Genomic DNA, 22,966 nt, shown 5'->3' with positions numbered 1-22,966 from the left:
GGCATAATATCTAACAAACTTTAGATCATATGTTGCTTTCAGGCAAACTTGTGAAGGCAAAATTATCAGTCGAACCATCTTTAATCACGAAGCACAGAAAGGTTGGTTAGAGAGTTGACAAAGTTGGACTCACTCCAAAATGTAGGTGAGGACATCATTCAGATTTACTTCACTCAGGGCAGATTCACAGATCTTTAGGAGCGGGGCTGACCTTGTTTCCTATTTGCACAGCTGAGCTTGATGTGAAACGTGAAAGAGACAGGGGCAGATTTATCAACTCTGCACCACCGCAGAGGGATGCAAAGTGTTGATAAAGTATTTACTTTTCAGACCAAATCTTTCTAAATAATGCAAATAGTGCTGTGTGCTGCTTTGCACTCTTTGAACTCAAGGGGGTGCTCCTTGGGTGGCACTCGGGTGTTCCCACGCTACCACCCATGGTCTTTGATCCAAAGCTAGTTCTACAGAGACTGTCAGACGGACCTTGCTTAAAAAAGATAACACCTCCTTGAAACAGGTGTAAATTAGGAGAAATATTTACATTTTTCCAAACACTTCACTCATTGGATGTGTACAGCGCACACCTAGTGTGGTATAAGGTAGGGTTTTTATACTGGAAGCATAGCCTTACAGAACAAAACCTATGATAGACAACAGGTACACCCTTTTGTACTATGGTGCAAAGGTGTACGCATGGTGTTAGGCAGCCTGTTGGAGCAGCAGCACATGGGAAGTGATGGAGCGGGTAGAACAAAAATGTTGTATACCCCCCCCTATTTTGCATGAATATACTAATTAAATAATCTATTAATTGTAATATTACTAAATAAGTTGTTTGGTTTTAATCAACATTACTAATATATGAAATATACGTGGGATTTGCATTTCGCATGGCTAATTAACTTCTATAACTAAAATATGTACGCATACTAACAGTAGTATATGTAGTAAATAGAATACTGCATGATATATGTTGCTTTTGTGACGTTTTCGTTGTGTTGCACCAGTGGGTGAATATAAACGCTTTGACTGTCGCTATATGCTAGATAATTACATGCACATAGAAGGATTAGTAAGGGGTTAACATTTTATTCATTGTTTCTATGTATTAATTACTTTTATGTGTTTGTTTCGCTTAAGTTGTCCTTTCGGCCTAAAACCAAGATGGCCGCCAACGTGACACGACGTGATGGCCACCATTCCACGAGGTTTTGGGCGAAGTGCGACTGCGCATCAGTTTGTTCCTGTGGCCTCATCATGACCCTTGCCAAACTGTGCACGAACAAGGCCACGGTGGGAAGTCATCCAAGTATTAAAACAAAGGACATTTACAAGAAACCGGAAAAATCCAAAACTATTACGTAACCTCTTGAACTGTGTGAAACCTCACTGGACTATCCAAACCGACCAATCAGAAAAGCCCAAACCCTGTAAAATGTTACATCTTGACTTTAGTTTTATGATAAAAATGATGGTAGAATAGAGAGAGATTGTGCATACTTTCCCTTTCCTTTTTGCTGACGGAGACGACGGTGACGCTACGTGACTTCTGCGTTCCTGAATTTTTTTGGACAGACTGAATGCTGCCCATTTCCTTGATGAACTGCGAACGTATAAAATCTATGGGCACTGATAGATGCTTGCACGTCTCTGGACCTTGTCCATTCTTGGGACTGTGGCGTGCTGCATGAAGAACTTTTGAATTCCGACAGATTGACTGCTAATTTGATGACTTAGATGACGCCCGATAGCCAGTTTAGGTAAATATGGTGTTCTGTGATTTACGTAAAATGTAATAAATTCACTAGAGGTAAACTAAATTCTTTGCGATAAATAGATAAACAAATATTGATTAACAAACAAATGTATTTGTGGTTTATTGAAGGAGGGAAGATCAAAATCATAAATGTGTTTTAACTGGTTCTAAATCACCAATTACCAATCCAACTAAATGATCCATTGATCACGTTGGAGGAGTATCTTGATGTTTAGGATTAAGATCTGTAGGTGTAAGGATATTAGTGTATAGATATGTAATATAACTTTCTTCCTATAGGTTATAAGGTATTCCTTTCATGTCAGCGCATATAACACTCATCTCTCCTGTAAGTGCAGACCAGTGTGAAGTGATGTGTGAATGTTGGTGTTATGGGCCCCACCAATGACTGCATGAGTGAAAGTGTTAGAGTGATATTTGGGCTGTAACGAAGGGAGGATATTTGGTACGGGTTTTGTCCTGTTCCCCGTTGCCTAAGTTTCCGCGCTGCAACAGAAGAAAGCAGCAACAGATCGTATTTAATGAATATGGCTCTGTGCCGCACTCCCCCGTAGCGCAACGCAGCTACTGTGGTTGCACTGTGTTGTGCTATTTTTTTTAGTAAATTCACCAAACAGACTAAACGCATCAGCTAACACCAACATACCGATTTACTAAAGGTTTGTGCTGGCACTAATGCGAGGAAAAAGATGCTAAGCTGCGTAAACAGGAGAGACAATCAACCTTCACATGCAAAGGCTAGTTTGCACTAAAGGTTTACACTTTCGCAGTTCAAAAAAGCTTCTGTAAAGTCATGGAAAGGAAAACTGTCTGGGGTGGGAACACATAAGAACATGGAATTTGGTGCAAATCCAGAGCTACTAAAGTAGCGCAATCTTGTTTTGCACCAAATCCTAACGCCAAGTGAAAGCAGGCACGAGAAAGGAATCAAGCGGTATATCTTCAGGTATACCAACATGTAAAATGTGTGCTCTACCCCAAAACACATATTTTACATGCTCTTGTCTGTACTTAGGAAATGAATTGGAGTGTGTTCTTTGAGTGCAGAGCCTACTTTAGACACCACTGTCTGGCCTTTGCGACATAGCATGAGGCCATGATTTATAAGAAGCGCCCATTTCTTTGGCTCGAGCACTGCTGATGCCGTTGCTAGCAGGCAACCCTGCAAATATGGGCTGTGCTGTTTATATTATATAAAAACCTTTCTTCAGCTGTCGAGCCATAAACGTTTTACAATCATATTAGAATCACATAAAACAAATATTTATATCCTCGATTTACCAAACATTAGAAATATTATAATAATTGACAATAAAACATAAATCTGATATCATCTCAAGTCAGTGCTGAAAAACTCAATCATTTCATCCAATCTTGGTTGATTAATTGAAGAAATAGTTAGATATACAGTTCCAATATAATATAATATACTTAAAACCATTCAGCTATTAATATATTAATAACTTAGCTAGCTTATTCAATAGTCACAGCTTTGGGTTAATTAGAGCCTTGTTTCTTTGATTCCATGCACAATAAAGAAATCTTGAGACCGCAAAAACTATTTGTTCCCTAGGGTCACTTTTTAAAATCCTTAAAGCATCCCAATAACGCCTCACCCCCATACGTCTACACATAGCAATTATATCCATTTCTTATGTACTGCCATGTAGAGGGGGCTGAAAAACAGAAAATGTACTTCCGTTTCTACAATCTGTGGGTAGCTTGGGCAATATCTAAAATCAGGAGGTGTATTATTCCACTTTGAAGTGTGACCTCTCAACAGAAGAAGACCACATCTGAATTGTACATATAAGCATTTAGCTTGGAAGTCCAAATATGGCTCTAACCTCGAAAAATATTTGTGATTCAAAAACAGAACAGATATACTCCCTTCCAGCTGGTCTCTCCAGGTCTGTTGCATCACTTCCTCCCAATACATTTGTTTCACTTTCTGAGCATCTGCTTTAGTCTTCTCTATATGGGAACTCCATATTTCCCCCATTCCTATGCTGACTGAAAAGTTTCCTATTTAACTTCAGCCAAGGGGTACATACTTCTTTATCAAGGCCGATCGACTCCTTGAGTGATTCCCTAGAAGGAGCCAGCTCTCCAGTGGATCAGAGTCTGAGCCAGTAGAGCAAAGGTTTCAGCAAGGTGGTCAAATGTATAGGATTTAATGCCACATCTAATCTCAAAGGTAGAATAGGCGTACTTACAGGCAAGTTGAAAAAAGGCCCTGATAAACTTAGTGAGGGTTTCTGCTTTCACGTAGCCCCATACCTTGGCACCGTAAATTGATGCTGTTAGTGCCCAAGGCTCTATAAAAAGTGATAGCTGGCGACACCAAGCCCCCAGAGGTGGCATTATATTTCCTCCCAATTGCAGTGGCTTCCTGGTGCAAGATGGTTTTGCTTTTTTCAGGCTGGGCCCCCCATGTCAGGTTTTCTGATAATCTAACACCTAGATAAACAAAGTGTGAAACCCGCTCAAGGGGAAACCCCATATATATGGTCACCTTCCCTGTGTAAGATCGATGGGGATTTAGTATAATACATTTTGATTTTGTTGGATTTAATTCTAACCCCTTTTTTAACAAAAAGCTACAAAAGCATTCAATTCTGATTGCAACCCCATAGAAGTTCTTGATGTGAATAGTGTCATCCACAAACATAAGGGTTGGAAGGGGGACTCCTGCAGATTTGGGGGCATCATGACTACTTTCAGCCAACCATTTGACAGCTCTATTCATATATAAACGGAAAAGCATATCCTTGTCTCACTCCTCGCTTAGTATCAATTCTATCCAATAGGTCCCCTGCTATATTCCATCTCACCCTGGTGTATATTTCTGCTTGTAGGGGCCTTAAAATCCAGAGTAAATCTCTTGGGATTCCATATTCATCCAGGACTTCCCAGAGATTGTCCCTCAGAACCAGGTCAAATGCTGCTCTAAAATCAATACAAGTCACATATAGATGGTCCCACCTCAAGGTGATATATTTCCAACATAACACCTTGAAGTATAAGACCTAAGTTGAGGGTACTGATCTGGGTCCTAAAGCCTTCTTGTGCGTCTTCAAGGATATTATTCTCTTCTATACAATCATGGAGTCTTGACAACACCTGCCTACAGAAAACCTTCTGTGAATTGTCCAACATGCTTATAGGCCTATAGTTTGAGGGGACATCCCTATTCCCCTTTGTATATATGTTATGGTGCTATATGGTTTTCTATCATTCAAGCAATGCAGCACAGATGTTTTTAATGCGGTGCTACGTTAAATAAAAGATAGTCATTTTGGATCTAATAATTTGAGCTCAGGCTTCAGGCTTCACGCCCCACTTTCTGCTTTCATAGGTAGTGAAAAATCATTAAAAGCGCATCAGAACAGATACTTACGAAGAGCTCCATTGTACAGTCGAGCAGAGATGCTCACTATGAGGTCCTCACAGTCTGCGGGATGTAATGGATATTCTGGATCAATTTCAAAGCATCTGTACTGCTCGTACTGTTCGAATTGCTGCTTACTGCACACATCCTCAACAGACTCAGTCTTGGCAACGAGTCCAAGCTATGGATGTAATAACAAAATACTTGGTTTAGCAAAACAACAATAACCGCACAAAATCTATATAATTTAATCACTATATTTTTCTGAAAAAAGATTTTCTAAATTTATTTGGCCACCGGAGTTTGTCTGGGCAGTAAAGGTGAGAATTTCAGAGAAGGGTCTTCCAGTATTACCTTGAATGTACTTAAATGGTTCCTGGCCAGTGCCACAGGTTCCATGAATGCTCCTACTGAAACTGACTCACTGGAATGAAACTGGCTCTCTTTATTAAGGGACGCCGTGATTTACCGAAGAGGGGCCTGATTTAGATTTTGGTGGATGGGTTACTCAGTCACAACGGTGAGGGATATACCGTCTGCCGAAATATAAATCCCATATTATCCAATGGGATTTTTTTTAAATTTATATTTGGGCCAATGGGATATCCATCACCGTTGTGATGGAGTAACTTGTCTGCCAGAAATTAAATTTAGATCCTAGGTGTTAAAGGGCTTCCTAGCTACAATATAATATTCAATGACAGAGGTAGAAGTAGCCAAGGATAAGTCAACAGCTACAAAGGTACATGTAACCCCAGTGTGCTCCCATCTGAAGATAAGCAAATTAGAACATTCTGCTCAGGCGTATGCAAATCCATGGCACTACGGCTACAAATACTACATTGACAACAGTTAGATTCTCACCTACAGATCCTCATTCCACTACATCGTCAGTACATGCTATATATCTATTTTCACAACCACATTCACACATGAAATTGTGAATGCATTGTCAACTCCCCTAAAGGTAACACAAAGCCTAAACATATCTCTAACTTGGACTCTAACTTTCCCAATCCCAACCACAACACCCAAAATTCAAGCCCTCCAGTTCTAACCCTTAAAATCTTCTCCTCAACCTCACCCCTAAGCAGGGACATTTTAAGGATTTTGGGGACCCGGGGCCAATCGTATTTTGGGGGGCCCTGTTCGGAACAGCTTTAAATTTATGATCCAACTTCAGCTCTTTCATGCCCTCTTTGCCCAGGCCACTGACAGTGCAAAAGCTCACTTGTCCAAATTCTAACGTTGTTGCATCTATTATTCAGGGATAGTAACATGTGTTTTCAATACTGCAACACAGCCGCAGCTCACTGATATCACTGCAAATAATCTCTGTGACACCCTCATAGGTGAGGTCCTGTTTTGATCTAAGACAAAAAATTTATGGATGTTGCACAAATCATAAACATAACATTTCTCTGCAAAAGGTCTGCAATAGACTCACACATCAGTCATAAAAAAAATGAAAATATTTAAAACCATCTGTTTAAGAATTATTCACGATCATCAGCACAGAGCTGTCACTATCAGGGGGGGGGGCTGAAAGGCTGGTGCCCTGGGCCAGAGCCCACTTTGCCCATGCCTTTAAACGTCTCTGTCCCTAAGGTAATCCCCATTACTAACTTTAACTGCAATCCCTAACCCTAATTCCAACATCTGACACTAGCCCTAACTCCTAACAGAAACCACCATTTCTTAGTCTAATACCAAGCCACTTAAGAAATTAGCCACATTCATGGAAATTCCACCTGCTGCTCTGGGATACCAGGTTCTATTACTAAATTTAAATTAATATTTTGCAGTCTACAACTAAAGCCAATCATGACTGACACAGATTTGATCATTTTAACATAAGACACCATGAACAGCCAGACATTGGTAACAGCAATGAATTCATGGTAAACCTTTATAGGAATGAGTTTGGGTTGCTCAGTCTATTGGTCAGTGTGCATGCCTGTGCATTAATCGTAACTAATGCAGAAGTTAGTGTGATCTGTTTCGGATGGGACTGGAGTGGCCAATGACCCTATGTAAAGATAAAGAAGTTAGCTAAAATGCGTACACCTTGTGTAAGCTCTTACTCGCTTCATTTCTGGGGATCCGGGTTCTGTTACTGGATGGAGATTTGTAGGCTCAGAAACCCCTATGGGACATTCGGCAGATGCACGGTAACATGGCCAACAGTATGTGAAAATGTTGCAGGAACTTCTGAAGGAGCCATTCATTTTATAGGGAGAGGGTCTTCCCCACTACAGAGACCAATGAGGGAAGAGAGGTGAGAAGTACATGAGTTAGAATATAGATGCAACCAAGTAGGTTTGACGAGGGTCCTGAGCTTTGATGAAAGTGTGACTATAAGCCAGACCCATTTGCCAGATACTCATGAGGTTTTATCTGTTAATCACAAGAGTAACAAACCATAGAGGGAACGCCCCTCTTACCCATAGTGCACCTTAGCGAGTGCCGCACATATCCAGTTGCTTATACTTTAAATTGACCTCACCTTTTACACAAAAAAGATCCTGAAGAAAGCCAGATCATAGTCAAGGCCTGGCAGAAACATGTTGACCACACTGGATGTGGGAGACCATAGATAACTCCGTATACATCCACCGCCTTGCTTTTAATAGTGCCAAAGGCCCATTTATTAAAGCAACCCTTGTGGGTAGTGGGACCAAAGGACATTTTTTAATTTACACTCACACACTATCACTGCACACTCAAGCACCGAAATACCAGCTCCACTGTAAACAGGCGTTGCAGCACACCCGGGCACGCTCAGTGCCACCGGGATGGGGCCCGATGATGAAGCATGCTACCAACTAGGTTGGTGGGTGAGGGCTTTCATAAGAAATAGTTTTTCTTTCCTCTACGAAAACACACTTCTTGATGCTTCATGTACATTAGCTAGTTCTTCTTGATTGTATACATGTCCTTAGGGGAGGAGAACTAACTGTCTTGTTCCTCTCTCTCTCCTTGATACCTAATACTAATAATGAAGAAGGCGATGACAGCTGAGGACCCAAAGGGGTGTCCCTGTCCTTACCGGGGGGTGGGGGCGGGCTGGAGAGGCCACCAACCTGTTTTTTCCCGTTTTTCTTTTGCCCAGGAACCGGATGGTGACAGGGGAGAGGAGAAGGTGGATGAATACAGGTGGAATACATGTAGTTATTTTCTTATGTATTTGGCTAAAGTGACCTTTTCTCTTCACAGGCAAACGGTCAGTGGGATAGCTTGTGCACTTCTTGTCAAGTTTGTTACCAACGACCTTTCAAATAAATAGGGCTTTGTGGAAGGTGATGACTGCACTATCTGAACCAGAAGAGAGGCCCTAAAAAGGGTTAGAAAAAAATAATTCAAAATGTGTTTTACTTCAAATTCTGTATGATTTGTATACTAAAATGTCTGTGTTTTTTCCACAAATGTTCGTATATATTGTTATAACTGTGTAGCTAGGGGTGTACTACTTTATTAGTGATATTGGGATCTTGTGAACAGAACTCACTAAATGGAAGTCATTCTTTTAGCCTATTGACTGCCATTTTAGGGACATTGTGATTTGCAGTTTAGTTTTTATCACATGCTGCACCGCCTATTTAAATCAGTTCACAGCACGGAATTGTGCAGTGGGCATACCACTAGTGTGCTGAAGGCTAGCCAAAGGCAACCCCGTCTGAGTCCATCCACGCCTGAACACACCCAGCACCTGGCTCCAAGCCATGGTGCTCTTCCTCCGGCTACCCTCGATAATTTTGGTAAGCTCAACTTAGTTTAATCATCTGACCAACTATTAGCTGGCACCTATACCCATGATCTCCTTGCTCCAGCTATTCTTGAATTATTATTAGAGTTATGTCTACTTTCGTCCTTCTTCCCATCGCCAGCTGTATCTAGGACTTCCCTGGTAACTAATTAATGATTATGGAAGGTATTCCAGCTTCTCAAAGCATTATTAATGTTTTAATGATTAATGCATGATCAACAGTAACACACAGACACACAATTAATGCCATTATAATTGATCGCAAACCCTATATCTTATTACTCATTGAAACAGAGTTAACTTCTCATACTGACTCCTCAATAAACGAGTTAGTAACCGCTGGCTTCACAATTTTGAGAAGTGTTTGTACTAAGCTAGGTAGCTGAGTGGTGGTTATTTTCCATCAAACCTTGGATCTAAACATGGACTGTTTTGAAACAGATATTCCTATTGATCACTTTGCTTTCGCTTCAAAAACTCAAAACTCAAAAATCCACATATCCTTTTATTTTACATTATTGTCCCTCAAACACATCAGGAAATATATTTGATGTACCAGCTAAGCAAATTGCCTGATTAGAAACAATATGCCAGTCCCAGTAGATTTAAATTTATGATTAAAGGCCCCCGGGGTAAGGCTTCTCAATACGAGTAATACTAGGTATTCTTCAAATTGAACTTAGTTTCCAACGAGCCTACCCTATCAAAGGCTAATTACTTGATGCTGTTTTCTCCTGCTGCAACAATGTTATGTTTGACTTCGTGTTACCTCTCCCATGTTCATCAGTTTCTTTTAGTCTGTTCTCTTCTAACAAATATAACTTTCATCTGCTAGAACTCAGATAATTGAAAGGAATCGGGGAAAAACAATACACAGGTATCAAGTGCAGCCAGGATTAAGGACTTGCTTAAGTGATGTTTTAATCAGAGATGCAACTCACATATCAATTAGTCACATTCTTCTTTTACTCAATTTTTGAAGGATAGTCTGAATGTTACTGCTCCTCTCCGACCTACAAAGACTTCCTGCAAACTAAGAAATAACCTGTGAATTACTGTGGAGCTATCTAAATTGAAACTTGAAACATGCCAAGCTGAAATGAATTAGAGGAAACAGTATGACACCAACCTCAGAATGATCTGTCTAGCAAAAGCAAAGGACTTAGTATAAATTACAAATAAGACAAGGCAAAACTTCCTAATATAATGGCTGCATTACTAACAGCCCCTGCTTATCAAAAGAACTGTTCTGAATTATCAAGGAACTGCAAACTCCTTCAGCAACATCCAATAAAATCTGTCCCTCTGAAACCCAGTGTCTGTGGGTGCACTTTTAAACTGCCCTTTCATCCTGGCAAGTGCACCCACTTGCCTGGCCCAAACCTTCTCTTTTTTTCAATGTAAGGCACCCCTAAGGTAGGCCCAAAGTAGTCCCATGGGCAAGGTGCAGTATGTTTAAAAGGTAGGGCATGTACTTCTGTGTTTTATATGTCCTGATAGTGAAATACTGCTGTTAGAAATAGGATTTCTGGTTGGCTAAGGCTTGCGCCAAAGCCAGGCAGAAACCACCACTCTAGTCAGGGCAAGGAAGTTACACGACAAAGATAACCCCTGCTCACCCCCTTGGTAGCTTGGCATGAGCAGTCAGGCTTATCCCGGAGGCAATGTGTAAAGCGTTTGCACATGCACACAGCAACAACACCCCAAGCACACCACAAAAGGAACTCCACACAAGGTTATATATAAAAATAGCCTTTGTATTATAATAAACACATTAGATCATAATCACATAATATACACTGTGCCAACTGGCACTGGGCAGTATCTACAGGGGATTATGTTCACATGACAGGGCCACATGGACCACTGTCAGAACCATCACAAAGCGCACTTAGTCAAAGTACAGCAGATCATAAACATACAACCTGCAACCACTGGGAATCATTGTTCTTAGCATCAGCCTGTAACATAAACTACATTATGCACAGTATCTCATTAGGCGCCAAACGCATTGTACGTCAACCTCATCAACATAACTACATTATGCAATTCTCTGACAAGTCTAAACACATTAGACCCTAACCTCCTAAGTATAACTACATCAGGGAATAACTCTCACTAGCATAAACCATTATATGTGAAGCAACCTCATAATCATAACGCACATTTAGAGATATCAACACAGGTGCGTAAATCATTCTACATACATTACATTTCCCAGCACCACACTCATGTTAGAAGTCTAACGCATTAGACACTAACGTCCTAATCATAACTCACAGTAGGCATAATCACCTGAACATCAATCACATTAGGGCCTGACGCCCTACACAACTCACAGTCCCCCCCTGTCCAACTGGCCATCTCAAAAAGGGCTCAAACGCCCTATGTCCCCAGAGTCAGGGCGGTAGCCTAGGCAGCAAAGGTCAGGGGTGCGCCCCTGCGCAAAACCTAAACGTTGCCGCTGCCCACTACTTGCTGGGCAGGTGAGAACAATAGTCTGGGGGCCTAAACGGTGCAGCTGCCCACTACTTGCTGGGCAGCTGTGAGAGTTAACAATGAGGCAGGGGCCCTCAATGGCCCATAGAAGCAAAGGGCAAAACGTTGGAGCCACACACAGCTCTAGAAATAATCAGGTCCCATGGAGCCCACTATCTCCCGAAGTACTCAGGCCGTCGTAAAGAAAAAGATTGGGCCTTCTGGCACTGTGGAGCCACACGGGGCTCTGAAGACCAATATGCAAAGTGTTAGAGCCTCACGGGCTCTGTAAACAACTAGGCCCCCTTAGTTGGAGCCACACGGGGCTCTGAAAACCAATATGCAAAGTGTTGGAGCCTCACGGGGCTCTGTGAACAACCATGCCACCTTCGTTGGAGCCACATAGGCTCATGGAACTATTATGCCCCGTCGTTGGAGCCATGTAGGCTCTGAGGATCAACTATGCCCCCAAGTCGCTGCCCCCTTTGTAAAAGAGAGGCGGGACTCGTTGGAGCGGCCCGCTGCCAAGTGGGGCCGCTCGGGAGTTAATACGGACAGGAACCACCCCGAGCCCTCTCCTTACCAGGCTCCTGGCGTGTGGTCTCGTCCATGTGGCGGGTCTTTCTCTTCACCCGGGCCCCCTCCTGGGACCCGGGACTTGGATGCGGAGCCTGCCGAGCTCCAGACCTTCAAGGCAGCACGTCCCAGTGCGGGGTGGGCTCCCGCCTGGATCTTTGGGCGCGGCGCTTCCTGAAACACAGGCACGGCTCCGCCTGTGTTCCGACCGGCGCTTCTCTTCCAGGCTCCTCTCAAGTCCCGCCCGCAACCAAGGCTGCCGAGTTCCACTTCCGGGTCGCCGCGGGCAGCGCGGCGGCCCTCCGGGTTTCGGTGGCTCCCTCCGGCAGCAGTACGGGGTAGGCTCCCGTTTTGAGTGAAGTCACTTGCGGGGTGGGCACCCGCTAAGGGGATATGTTCAATTAAAGTCGCCTGCGGGTGGGCACCCGCTAGGAGTATTTGAAAATAACAGCGAATACGCGGGGTGGGCTCCCGCCTACAAAACAAAGGAAAACGGCGGCAGAAATGCGGGGCAGGCACCTGTCTGCTCAAATATGCTAAAAAGCGGCTGTGATGCGGGGTGGGCACCCGCTTCCTGGAATACAGGGGATTGTGGGGGAATCTCCACGCCGGGGATTCCCTTTTCAAAAGGATCGCAGCTCCGTGCTGCAACTGAGATGGGAAGCACTGCTCCTCAGCTTTAGAGAGCAAAGCGCTCTTCAAAAATAAATGCCAAATGCTCCCAAGGCGCTAGAGTTAAAGTCCAGGGTCAGGAAAGGCGCTCTCTTCCCAGCAATAAAGAGCAAAGCGCCCCTTCAAAGTAGAGGCCAAGTTCAGGGGGCACAAGGCCGGGCTCAGGCTGCCCAGCACACAGGGCCCTCCAGCAGGGAGGCAGTCCCTTGTGGCGGTTCCTCCTGGAGCCCAGCAGCAGCAGCCCCCAGCGTCAGGATCAGAGCAGCAGAGAGCACCATACATGGGGTCACAGCCCCTTCTTATACACACATTTCCTTTGTTACCAACTGTAGGGCATGGGGAGAACCAGTTACAACTGATTCTGGAGCACTTTGTTTTGCTCAACCCCTCTCCCTATTCACAGGACAGGCTAGGGACATCAGACGCACCACAGGAGGTGGAGCCAGCATTGTGTAGGGAAGACACAGTCCTATTCAGGTCCCAGGTGCAACTCCTCCCTCCCATCGGCATGCAGATCTCTCCATTCACCACCAGGCAGACCCATCCTGGCTACTGGAATTCCCCACCCCATCCAGCCCCTGTCACTCACAAGCCAGACAGGCAATTCACATCACACTGTACACAGAAATGCCAACTTCTAAAAGTGGCACTTCTCCACCAGTCACACTAAATCTGCGCACACCATTGCGCAGCATTTATTCTCACGAGTTCGCACATACCAAACTCGACCCTGCACTCCTCTCACATCAGGAACTACCATGGACATATCCCCTATGCATTCCTATGGGAGGGCAGGCCAGTCTCACTAAAGGTAACACAGAGCGCACGCACTTTACACTGGGACACAGTGCTAAAGTGCTTAGATGCCTAAAACAACTAACATCAGGTCACATTAAAAGGCAAATAGTTTAGGGGTGAACCTGCCAAAAGGGCCAAGTCCAACAACTGCTAATTTTGTTTTTCACTACAGAAAGGCCTATCTCTCCCATAGTTTACAATTTGAGCTGCCTTGTAACATTTTACAGGTGTATCTTCCAATTGGGAGCTGATAGAAAATTGGAGTTTGTTGGTCTTTGGACTCTTTAAGAATACATCTTTTAGTATAGTTGATTTTTAAACTGCTGGCTAGAAAATGCCACTTTTAAAAAGTAGTAATATGCTTACTTTAACCATTCTGTGCCTCTGCCTGTCTGCTGAATACATGCCTCGGCCAGGATGACAGTTGCGCTGTTTGTGCATTCGCTGTAGATAGTCACACAAAGGGAGCAGAGGTGTGCCCTACATATCTTGATGGCTCATCACCAGGCTGAGTGGTGGGAGGAGTTGACACTAAATAGGGCTGTGCTTGTCCTCGCACAAAGCTGTCTCCCCTCTCCTGTAGTGTGTCTGGAGCCAGGGCAGGGAAAGGTAGGGTATTGTGCACTACAAAGATGTTACTTTGAAGTGTGCCTACATCAAATACTGGAATTGGTATAAGTACTGGACCTGTGACCGTATATTTTTAGAACACTACTGAGTTGAGGATATTCTTCCAAGAATAAGAGCTGGATTGCTGTCAAGAGATACTGCTGGTTGCTGGGTGTTTTGCTGTGCGGGCCTGTTGCAGCAGCTTGCGTCCTGGGAGTGAAAGGACTGTACTTTGCTTTCTACATCCTGCTTCCAAGGTTCTCCAAGGGCTTGGTGTGTGCTTGTCTCCTGTTAAGAAGTTTCAGGGCCATGAAAGACTTCATCTGCATCTTGCTAACAGCTCCTGGACGTCGCTGTGGGAGTCCTGATTGCAAAGTGGTGCCAAATCCAGTTCCTGGGCCCTTGGAATCGTGTGGTTGGTGCTACAACCCAAGAAAAACAACCCAAATGCCATCAGCGATGCTGCTGCCTGCTCCAGAGCCAAGGGCACCACTCGCAAAGAGCATGATGCACCACCCGACCTACACCACAGGCCTGGGGTTGCAGATGACAGCAACTTATCGACTCTGACTCCGTCATCAAGACCGTTGCCTGCACCGGAGCCGAGCGTACTGCTCCAGAAGAGCACAACCCACTGCACGACTCACACCGCAGCCGACCTCCCCGACTACATCGCTCAGCACCGACGCCACATTGTTGCCTGAACCGGAGCCACAGGTAACGTTCATGAAGAGCACAACGCACTGCCCTGACTTACACCGCAGCTCTAATGCCTGTCGACGCCAGCGATCCAACCATGACACCGTGGAGTAAAAAATTGACATGTGTGGCCTCCCGAACTCATTGACACTGCACTGTTGTAAGGAACCGATGCATCGCCGCCGACGCTGCGTCACCTCCCCTGCAGCAAATGGAACTGACGTATGACCCCCCCAGCCTAGCACTAAGAAACCGACACCGCACCTCCCCTGTGGCAGAAAGGAATAGACCCGCACTGGCCCAACAACGCCTCACCTCCCCGATGCCGTACAACATCTTTGTTTTCCTTGTTTTTCAAGGTGCTGAATCGGGGTCCATGTGATTCCATAGCCAGCCCGCACTTTCTCATGGTCGGTGCTGAACTGCTGGATTAGTACCTATCATGACATCACGATAGCTCCAGTTGGAGCTATTGATTTCTAAGAGCTATACTTTAAGTGATCTTTGCAAAAGTGATATCTTGATTTGTGTATGTTAGATTCTTGTTGTTTTGGTCTTGTTATATTCAGATAAATATTGGCTATATTTGTAAACTGGCCTGGAGTCCTGTTGTAGTATTTTCACTATGTTACTGTATGTGTGTGTATATACAAATACTTTAGGCATTTCCTCTGGGATAAGCCTGACTGCTCTGTGCCAAGCTAGCATATGAGTGAGCAGGGGTTATCTTAGGTGTGTAACCTACTTACCCTGACTAGAGTGGGCTTCTAGTCAATGTATGTTTCAGAGGACTGCACTGACTGCTTCATCAACAGCATTTTAGATTACACTTCAACACAACTTTTCCGAAAAACATTTTAGAAGGTCCCTATAAACTGTGAACTCAGGTGCCAATGGCATCTCTAGAATGGGCCAGATGTGGCTTGTGCCCCATCTTTATTTGTCCTGGCCCCCTTTGGACCCCACTACAACAGTTGAAGATGCCAGGAGCTGACAATAAAAGAAAACAGACTCTGGGAACTGATGAGTAATGCCTTAATATCTCTCCTGGACTTTGCAACAGAGGTATATACAGAGCTGGGGTACAGCAGACAAACATTGGAGATGTGGTGGAATCCACAAATACATGAAGCCAAAAATTGCATTTGAAGACATTCCTAAAATTAATATTAGCTCTTAAGAAGTATCTTGAAGTCCTGCTTACCCCAGGACCTACTTAATGCAGGCCGCAGCTCGACCCCACCTCTGGTGTAACCTAAGACATGGCAAAAGCAAGCCTGTGCACACCCATCTGCGCCTGGACCACACACAGCGCCATGAACCCTGGCCCTTCGCCCCCCAGAAGCTACTCCATCGAAGAGCTCTACACCACAACAAACACTGCCACCGCACTGACCCACTCTCCACAGTCAGACTTTTGCATGCACCCACTGCCACTTCACCTGCCACAGTACACACACCAGCCCTCTGACCAGCCCCACCCCGAATACACAACCTGAGCAAAAACACCAACTCACATGCACCCTTCTCAACACACGCTTGCTGTGCTTACACACTACTGAGATCTGGGACCTCATCCCCACCATCAGGCCCACTGTCCTCTTCCTCTATGAGACCTGCTTACCCCCACTTCTGTGTTATGAACATACCCACCGCAAAACCCAAAGGATACAAGATCGTCCACTGCGACCACTTCAACAACCTGGCGGAGGGATCATCATCATTTATAAGGAATACATCCAATGCACCACCACAAATGACGACATCAAACCAGACATCAAACACCTAAACTTCTCACTCCAAAAATACAGCAAAACCACCATCAGGGGTGCCCTCAACTATCTTCATCCAGGCCCATGCCTAGCCGTCTGAAACTTCATCCCATTCTTCATCGCCCCCTCGCCATAGACTCCAAAAACTACATTTTCATGGGCAACCTCAACTTCCATCTTGACAACAACAATAACATCAACACTTCCAACCTCCTTGACAGCATGAACAACACCGGACTCACCCAACTCGTCCATAACCCCACACACCACTAGCCACATGCTAGACCCCTTCTTCACCTCCAGCAACTGCATCAGGTAGGGCCACACCATGGAACTCACTTAAACCAACCACTCCATTGTTCTCTTCAACATCACCAGCATACCCTCAGTCTGCCAAACGGCCTCCACCACAGCTGGAGCAAAATCTCACAGGACACACGGATCAATGCCGTCAACACCACCCACCCCATCCTCTCCAACAAACTAGACCAGAATGTCAGGAACTTCAACAATTAGATCACCAACTGCGTGGACAGCGTCACCTCCATCAGAAACAACACCCACAGAAAGGTCCAACAAGCAGGCTAGCTGGTGCACTGAAGACCTCAGAACCGCTAAACGACACTGTAAACAACTGTAAAGGAGATGGCGCACCAGCAAGAACACGACCGACAAGACCGCCTTCAAGACTGCCCTCAACCTCTGCCACAGACAGTTGATGGAATCAAAGAAAAATGCCTTAGCCTCACATATCGAATCAAGCTCCAATAACAACAAAGATCTCTTCAACATCGCCAAATAATTTTCCAGACAATCGGCTGCAACAAACAACATTACCCCACCACAGGAACTTTGCGACAACCTTGCAAACGTCTACCACCACAAGATTGCCAACATCTACAGAAACTTCAAACACCAGCCCAAGGCCAACGACTTCTTACAGCAACACAACAACTCTGCTGCCACCACAGACATCTGGCTAACCGAATGCGGCCAGCTCACCCCACAGGACACCGCTTCCATCATGAACTTGGTTCACTCAGTGGCCCCAACCGACCCATGCCCGCAACACATCTTCAACCTAGACAAAACCAGAATCAGCCATGTACTTACCACCTTGTTCAGGACCTCAATTGCCACAGTCATTTTCCCAGGGGACTGGAAACATGCACTATGTCAACACCCTACGAAGGAAACCATTAACAGACCCCAGTGAGCTCAACAATTACCGACCGATTTCTCTGTTTCCGTTCCAGGCCAAAGTGTTAGGAAAAGGCATCAACCAACAACTCTCCTCACACATGGAATGGAACTTCCTACCAGACGCCTCCCTATCTGGATTCCACAGCAAGCACAGCATTGAGACAGTCCTCATCTCGGCTACCGACGTCATCAGAGCCCTACTTGACCTAGGAGAGGCTTTGGCTCTGATATTCCTATACCTCTTTGTAGCCTTCGATATGGTCTCCCACCACACAGTCCTCACAAGGCTTCACAACATAGGCATCCAAGGAGCTGTTCTCAGATGGATCACCTATTTCCTCACTGGAAGACTGCAAAATGTCCACCTTTCATCCTTCACCTCAGAACCCAAGGAAATCATCTGTGGAGTACCCCAACAATCCTTGCTGAGTCCCCCCCTCTTCAAAACATATGTGACACCTCTGACCAGCACTGCCAAAACCTGCAGACCCAACATCATATCCCATGCCGACAACACACAACTCATCCTATCCCTCTCTGAAGACACCACTGACACCAATACCAAATTCCAGAACTACATGACAGAGGCACCAACTAGATGAAGGACAACTGCCTAAAGCTCAACATGTACAAGACGGAGGTACTGATTTTCAGAAACAATAGTGCCCCATGGGATGCATCATGGTGGCTGTCAGAACTTCGACCTACTCCAACCCCCTCTGACTACACTAGGAACCTATGTATCATTCTAGACAACAAGCTAACCATGACGACTCCGGTCAACTCCGTCTCCTCCTCCATAAGGGCCTAAACAAATTCCTGGACCTTGCTCTAGGCCTGGCCAAACGTAAGATTGCTATGGCCTGGAAAGCACAAATAGGCCCCAATGTCAATGCATGGATGCATGATTTCATAGGGCATTGGTCTCGGAGCACACAAATCATCTAGAGACTATGGCACGTGCGTCAGCACCCCTGCAACAGATCCCTACACAAAGACAGGAGTATTTGACTGTGATTGAGACTAAATTATCTGTACATCCCCCTCCCTCCTAGATTCGCTCCAACTGCCCATCCATCCTCCTATCGCTTTCCTTTTTTCCCGGCCCCTGCACCAGCACCCCCCCTTAACCTTGTCATATACATTAGTGCACGACCTAACTCGTCTCTGCAACCACATATATGTTACTCATTGCTATACCTATTTGCCAGACGCACCCACGACTGCAATTCCACAAAGAGATCAGTTTTAATTTCCTTTTCTTATGCTTCATTTTCTTCCTCCCATTTTTTTTTGTCACCCCCCTTCTCCCTTTTTCCTGTGTTCCTCTTGGTCAAGTTTGAACTTATTTTGCAGTTGTATGTAATTCACAGGAGAAAACGTTTTGGGGAACAATGGCTGATTCATTATTTGATAATACTGATCGAATTGACTGTTTTTAGATGTGCGGCGCTGCAGAGTGAAGCGGCATGCCAGCCAGTAACGTGGACTTTTATGTCTCCTAAATGAGTGTTTCCCTATAACCTCACCTATGCCATTTCAATGTATTGCTATTTTATAATGACGATGCCAGATTGAATCTTCATGCAAAAGTTATTGGTGTTACTTTATTGACATGTATAAAAATCATTTATTTAAAAAAAAAAAACTCTGTCTCCTCCTCCTGCTTCTTCATCCTCCGCATGCTTTGTAAGATAATCAAATGGCTAACCCAAAGTTGAAGACACACCATCACCCAGGCGCTCATCTCCACGCACTGGACTACGGCAAAGCTCCTTACGCAGGGATCGCAGTTTCCCTCCAACGACTACAGACCATACAGCCAGAGTAGCTTCCTGCACAGAAAAGATGCTACTTCAAGCTCCTGACCCATGCATACAAGGCCCTACAAATCTATTGACCCCCTTACTTGAATCACTGCCTGAACTTCCATCAGCCTACTAGACACCTCTCCTCGTCCCTTTCTTTGAACCTCACCCCCCACATCCGACATAGCAGATGTGGAGGTCGCTCCTACTCCCACCTAGCAGCAAAGACATTGAACTGGCTACCCTTTCATCTACGGACCTCTTCATCATTTCCATAGTTGTGAAAGTCCCTGAAAACTTGACTATTCAGCTAATCACTGGACACTGCCAGCGCCTGGATACCCTCATGGGTGACAAGTAGCGCTCTACAAATATACTGATTGATTGATTGTTCCTCCCTGTTTGATAGGCATTCAGTCACATAGGAGTAGATTGTTTTCAATTTTTTTGATTTGAGAGAGACAAGAACTTACAACTTCCTTTATATGGGACATAATATGGGGCCTGATTTAGAGTTCATAGGGCTGCTGCTCACCAATGTACGAGATCACAGTTAGCCCTGTGGTGATCTGTGTGACCTTACAGGAGTCATCACCACGGCAGCCCCTGTAAAGGCCCTGAAAGTATTGTGCGCAGATGATATCTTTTAGGTGGCCGAAGACCAGACTTTTATGTTTTCCAAAACAAACTTCCAAAGCAGGACTTTGTTTCTGAAAAAAAAAGCAGTAATGGTCCCCGCACCCTGTGAGTTTTCTTGCAGGATGTGGGTGTCATCATTTCTTTCTTCTGTTTGTGACAGACTGCCAAAAAGGATATTAGACTGTTCTTTCTAAATAGTGTGGGTGGTCTGATGCCCTCACTTTGAGGGGCGCTATTTTTTATGTGGTAAGGTTTTGGATAGCGAAGCTAGTGGGGGGCACTGCTGTTGAAAATTTGAAGTACTCGTGACTCACAATATAGTGCGCGGTTTAGCGGACCGTCACATTTGCAACGGAGCACCTTACTGGCCAGACTCTAAACCAAAAGTAGTAATTTATTACATAGTTAGGTACTTTGTAGTTTAGAGGTAAGCTAAGGTAGTTCTTAGGAATCCGGATAAAAGGAATCATTACCATACACCATCAGTGAAAAATATGTAATGGAACTGTGTCCTTCTTCTGGCCTCGATAATCAACACATGCTTCAGCTCTTTTATATGACTTTTTCACAACATGGGGTGTTCTCGCTCACAGCTCCATCAATATCAATTGCAAAATGAAGTGTAACAACCCAAACCACAAAAATGAACAATAAATAAGAAAAAGCCAGATAGTATGAAGAAAAATACATTGTTACTTTTTACTTACTGAATCAATCAAGATGTGAGGCTTGGATTGTGGCTCACTTGCCAAGAGGTAGGTGAAATAAACATCTATCAGATAACGTTTTCTTGGTTCCAAACAAACCTGAGAGTCCAGAAGAGCCATTCTGTTGCAAGACAAGTATAAATGGGTTACAATATAACCATATATGGCATATACTGCTTCATTCTAGTGCGTTTATTTAGGAGCAACCGTGATCATTATGTTGCTACTTGCAACCCATATGGTCTGTTTCCAATCTTTAACTAATTATCTCTTAAAAGTATGGCTGATGCTTTTTTTTATTCTAGGGTCATGTCTCTTATCAAACAGTATTTTTATTCGGAATGCAGCCTCGCTTCTACAAGTAGACTGTTAAAAAGAAGTTTAAAAAGAATTGTCATTGGAGTCAAAGGTCCTCTAATACCATTTCATATATCATAAAGGTCAAAGAGCACGTGATGTCACTTCCTTTTTCCGTATGATTTTGGGACAATGGCATCACTTCTTATTGTGGCTAGGTACATGAACTTGAACATCGCCATTTCTGGTTCTTGCACCTTGACGCCACTATCTACTACATAGGTATGTGCAATACAAAATGCCCACTCATACATACATGAACCCATGCTACACACAAACATATACAAGTCAAAAATGATTCCTTCTGAGGAACGTACCTGGAGGCAGCTGGCAGAATTAAATAATTAGCTTCATTGAGGGATTCCTTGTTTCTGCAGCGTTCACTACTTGATGGATCCGTTGAATTAACTATAATTTTTGCCCTCCAGTCCCCTGATGTCTGCAATATGGGAAATAAAACAACACCAGTGAGCATTGTTACCGATTCAACCCACTATCTATGGAATAATGTTTAACTTTAAACTAATAGAAGCAACAGGCTCTGTTTTTAGGTTGTGCCTGCACAGCGCTTGCACTGTGCTTGAGAAATCTATTGTTTTTAATATAAACTTCAAAGGGACTTACATCTCTCCTCTGTTTCCTGATTTCTCATTGATTACCGTGTGTGCCACTTAACTTACCCCCATTTCTATTGGCATATTTTCCTGCATTTACCAATGCTTGTTCCTCCTCTGCTTCTCTTATCTGTTTCCTTCAGCGGATATACTGTTAACATCCGCTTTGGTGAAACTATATTTTCATAAAGTTTTGCCTTTTACTATTGCAGCATATTTATATAACAATTTATCACCTGGAGAGATTAACTGATTTGCATAGAATCACAGGATGTTGTGTGGCCCCCACCAAGACTCAAACCAGGATCCCCAGCTCTCAAGTCAGCAGCTCTGACCACTGTGCCACATCCTCTCCACTCCCATGTTATCTGTCAGGGAGCTCTTTCCTTCTCCCGGACGATGAATGATGAAAACAGCTCTTTATTCATTACATAGGCGAAACTGATGCATTACCAATGCTTGTTTGCAACTATGTCATTCCCGAAACTATAGCTAGTGTTACTTACAGGAGACAGTGTAAAGTGGTAGTCTTTTTGATTGTCTTCCTTCCTCCCATCTCCCCATAAACTGATTTGATTGACATTATGGACAATATTCCATATTCCGAGTATGCTAGACTGTTGTAGCAGGGCCTGCAGGCATTTTATATGAAATGCTAATATGCGCAGAGGCCTGTATTAAGATGTGTTTTTCAATTCATTACAATGAATTACAACACTGCAGGCGAGCCTAATCTTTTAGGTGGAAATAGAGGGATCGTTTTTCAAAATCTATGTGCTCTGTTGTTTTTTCCCATACAATATATCAACCACATGAGACTAAAAACACATTTTAAACCAGGGCGCCGCAAAGCGTAAGGGATTTTGGATCGTCAAAGTAAAGTGGGGATCAATTGCTGTTCTATCTTAGCTTCAGTTGCACCCATTAACAGTTCAGCATTTCAGACACAGCAAATATGTTTAGTTTTACCTTTTAAAAATGCATATGTATTTTATTTCTTTTGAGGTTTCTGTAAAGTGCTACATGCTACAACTAGCCGTAGATGTTAGTCAAATACAGTGGTAGGTAGTCTGTCAACAGACATAATAATTAACACATGA

The 22,966-nt window shown here is 44.1% G+C and overlaps 1 protein-coding gene across 2 annotated transcripts in view; it reads right to left on the bottom strand.

Moving 5' to 3' along the window:
• LAMB4 (laminin subunit beta 4) overlaps positions 1-22,966 on the bottom strand; it is a 572,267-nt gene that overhangs the window by 229,119 nt on the left and 320,182 nt on the right. For both annotated transcript variants that reach the window (XM_085654108.1, XM_085654109.1), the window contains exons 17-19: positions 21,570-21,691; positions 20,896-21,016; positions 5,178-5,349 (exon numbers count right to left, since the gene is read on the bottom strand). In XM_085654108.1, the coding sequence (XP_085510234.1) occupies positions 5,178-5,349; positions 20,896-21,016; positions 21,570-21,691 (415 nt within the window). The remainder of the gene's footprint in view (positions 1-5,177; positions 5,350-20,895; positions 21,017-21,569; positions 21,692-22,966) is intronic.

Source organism: Triturus cristatus, chromosome 4_1 (assembly GCF_964204655.1).
Source record: "Triturus cristatus chromosome 4_1, aTriCri1.1, whole genome shotgun sequence".
Taxonomy (NCBI): Eukaryota; Metazoa; Chordata; class Amphibia; order Caudata; family Salamandridae; genus Triturus; species Triturus cristatus.
Note: the sequence above shows the minus strand (reverse complement) of the source record. Positions and strands in the feature narration are given on the sequence as shown.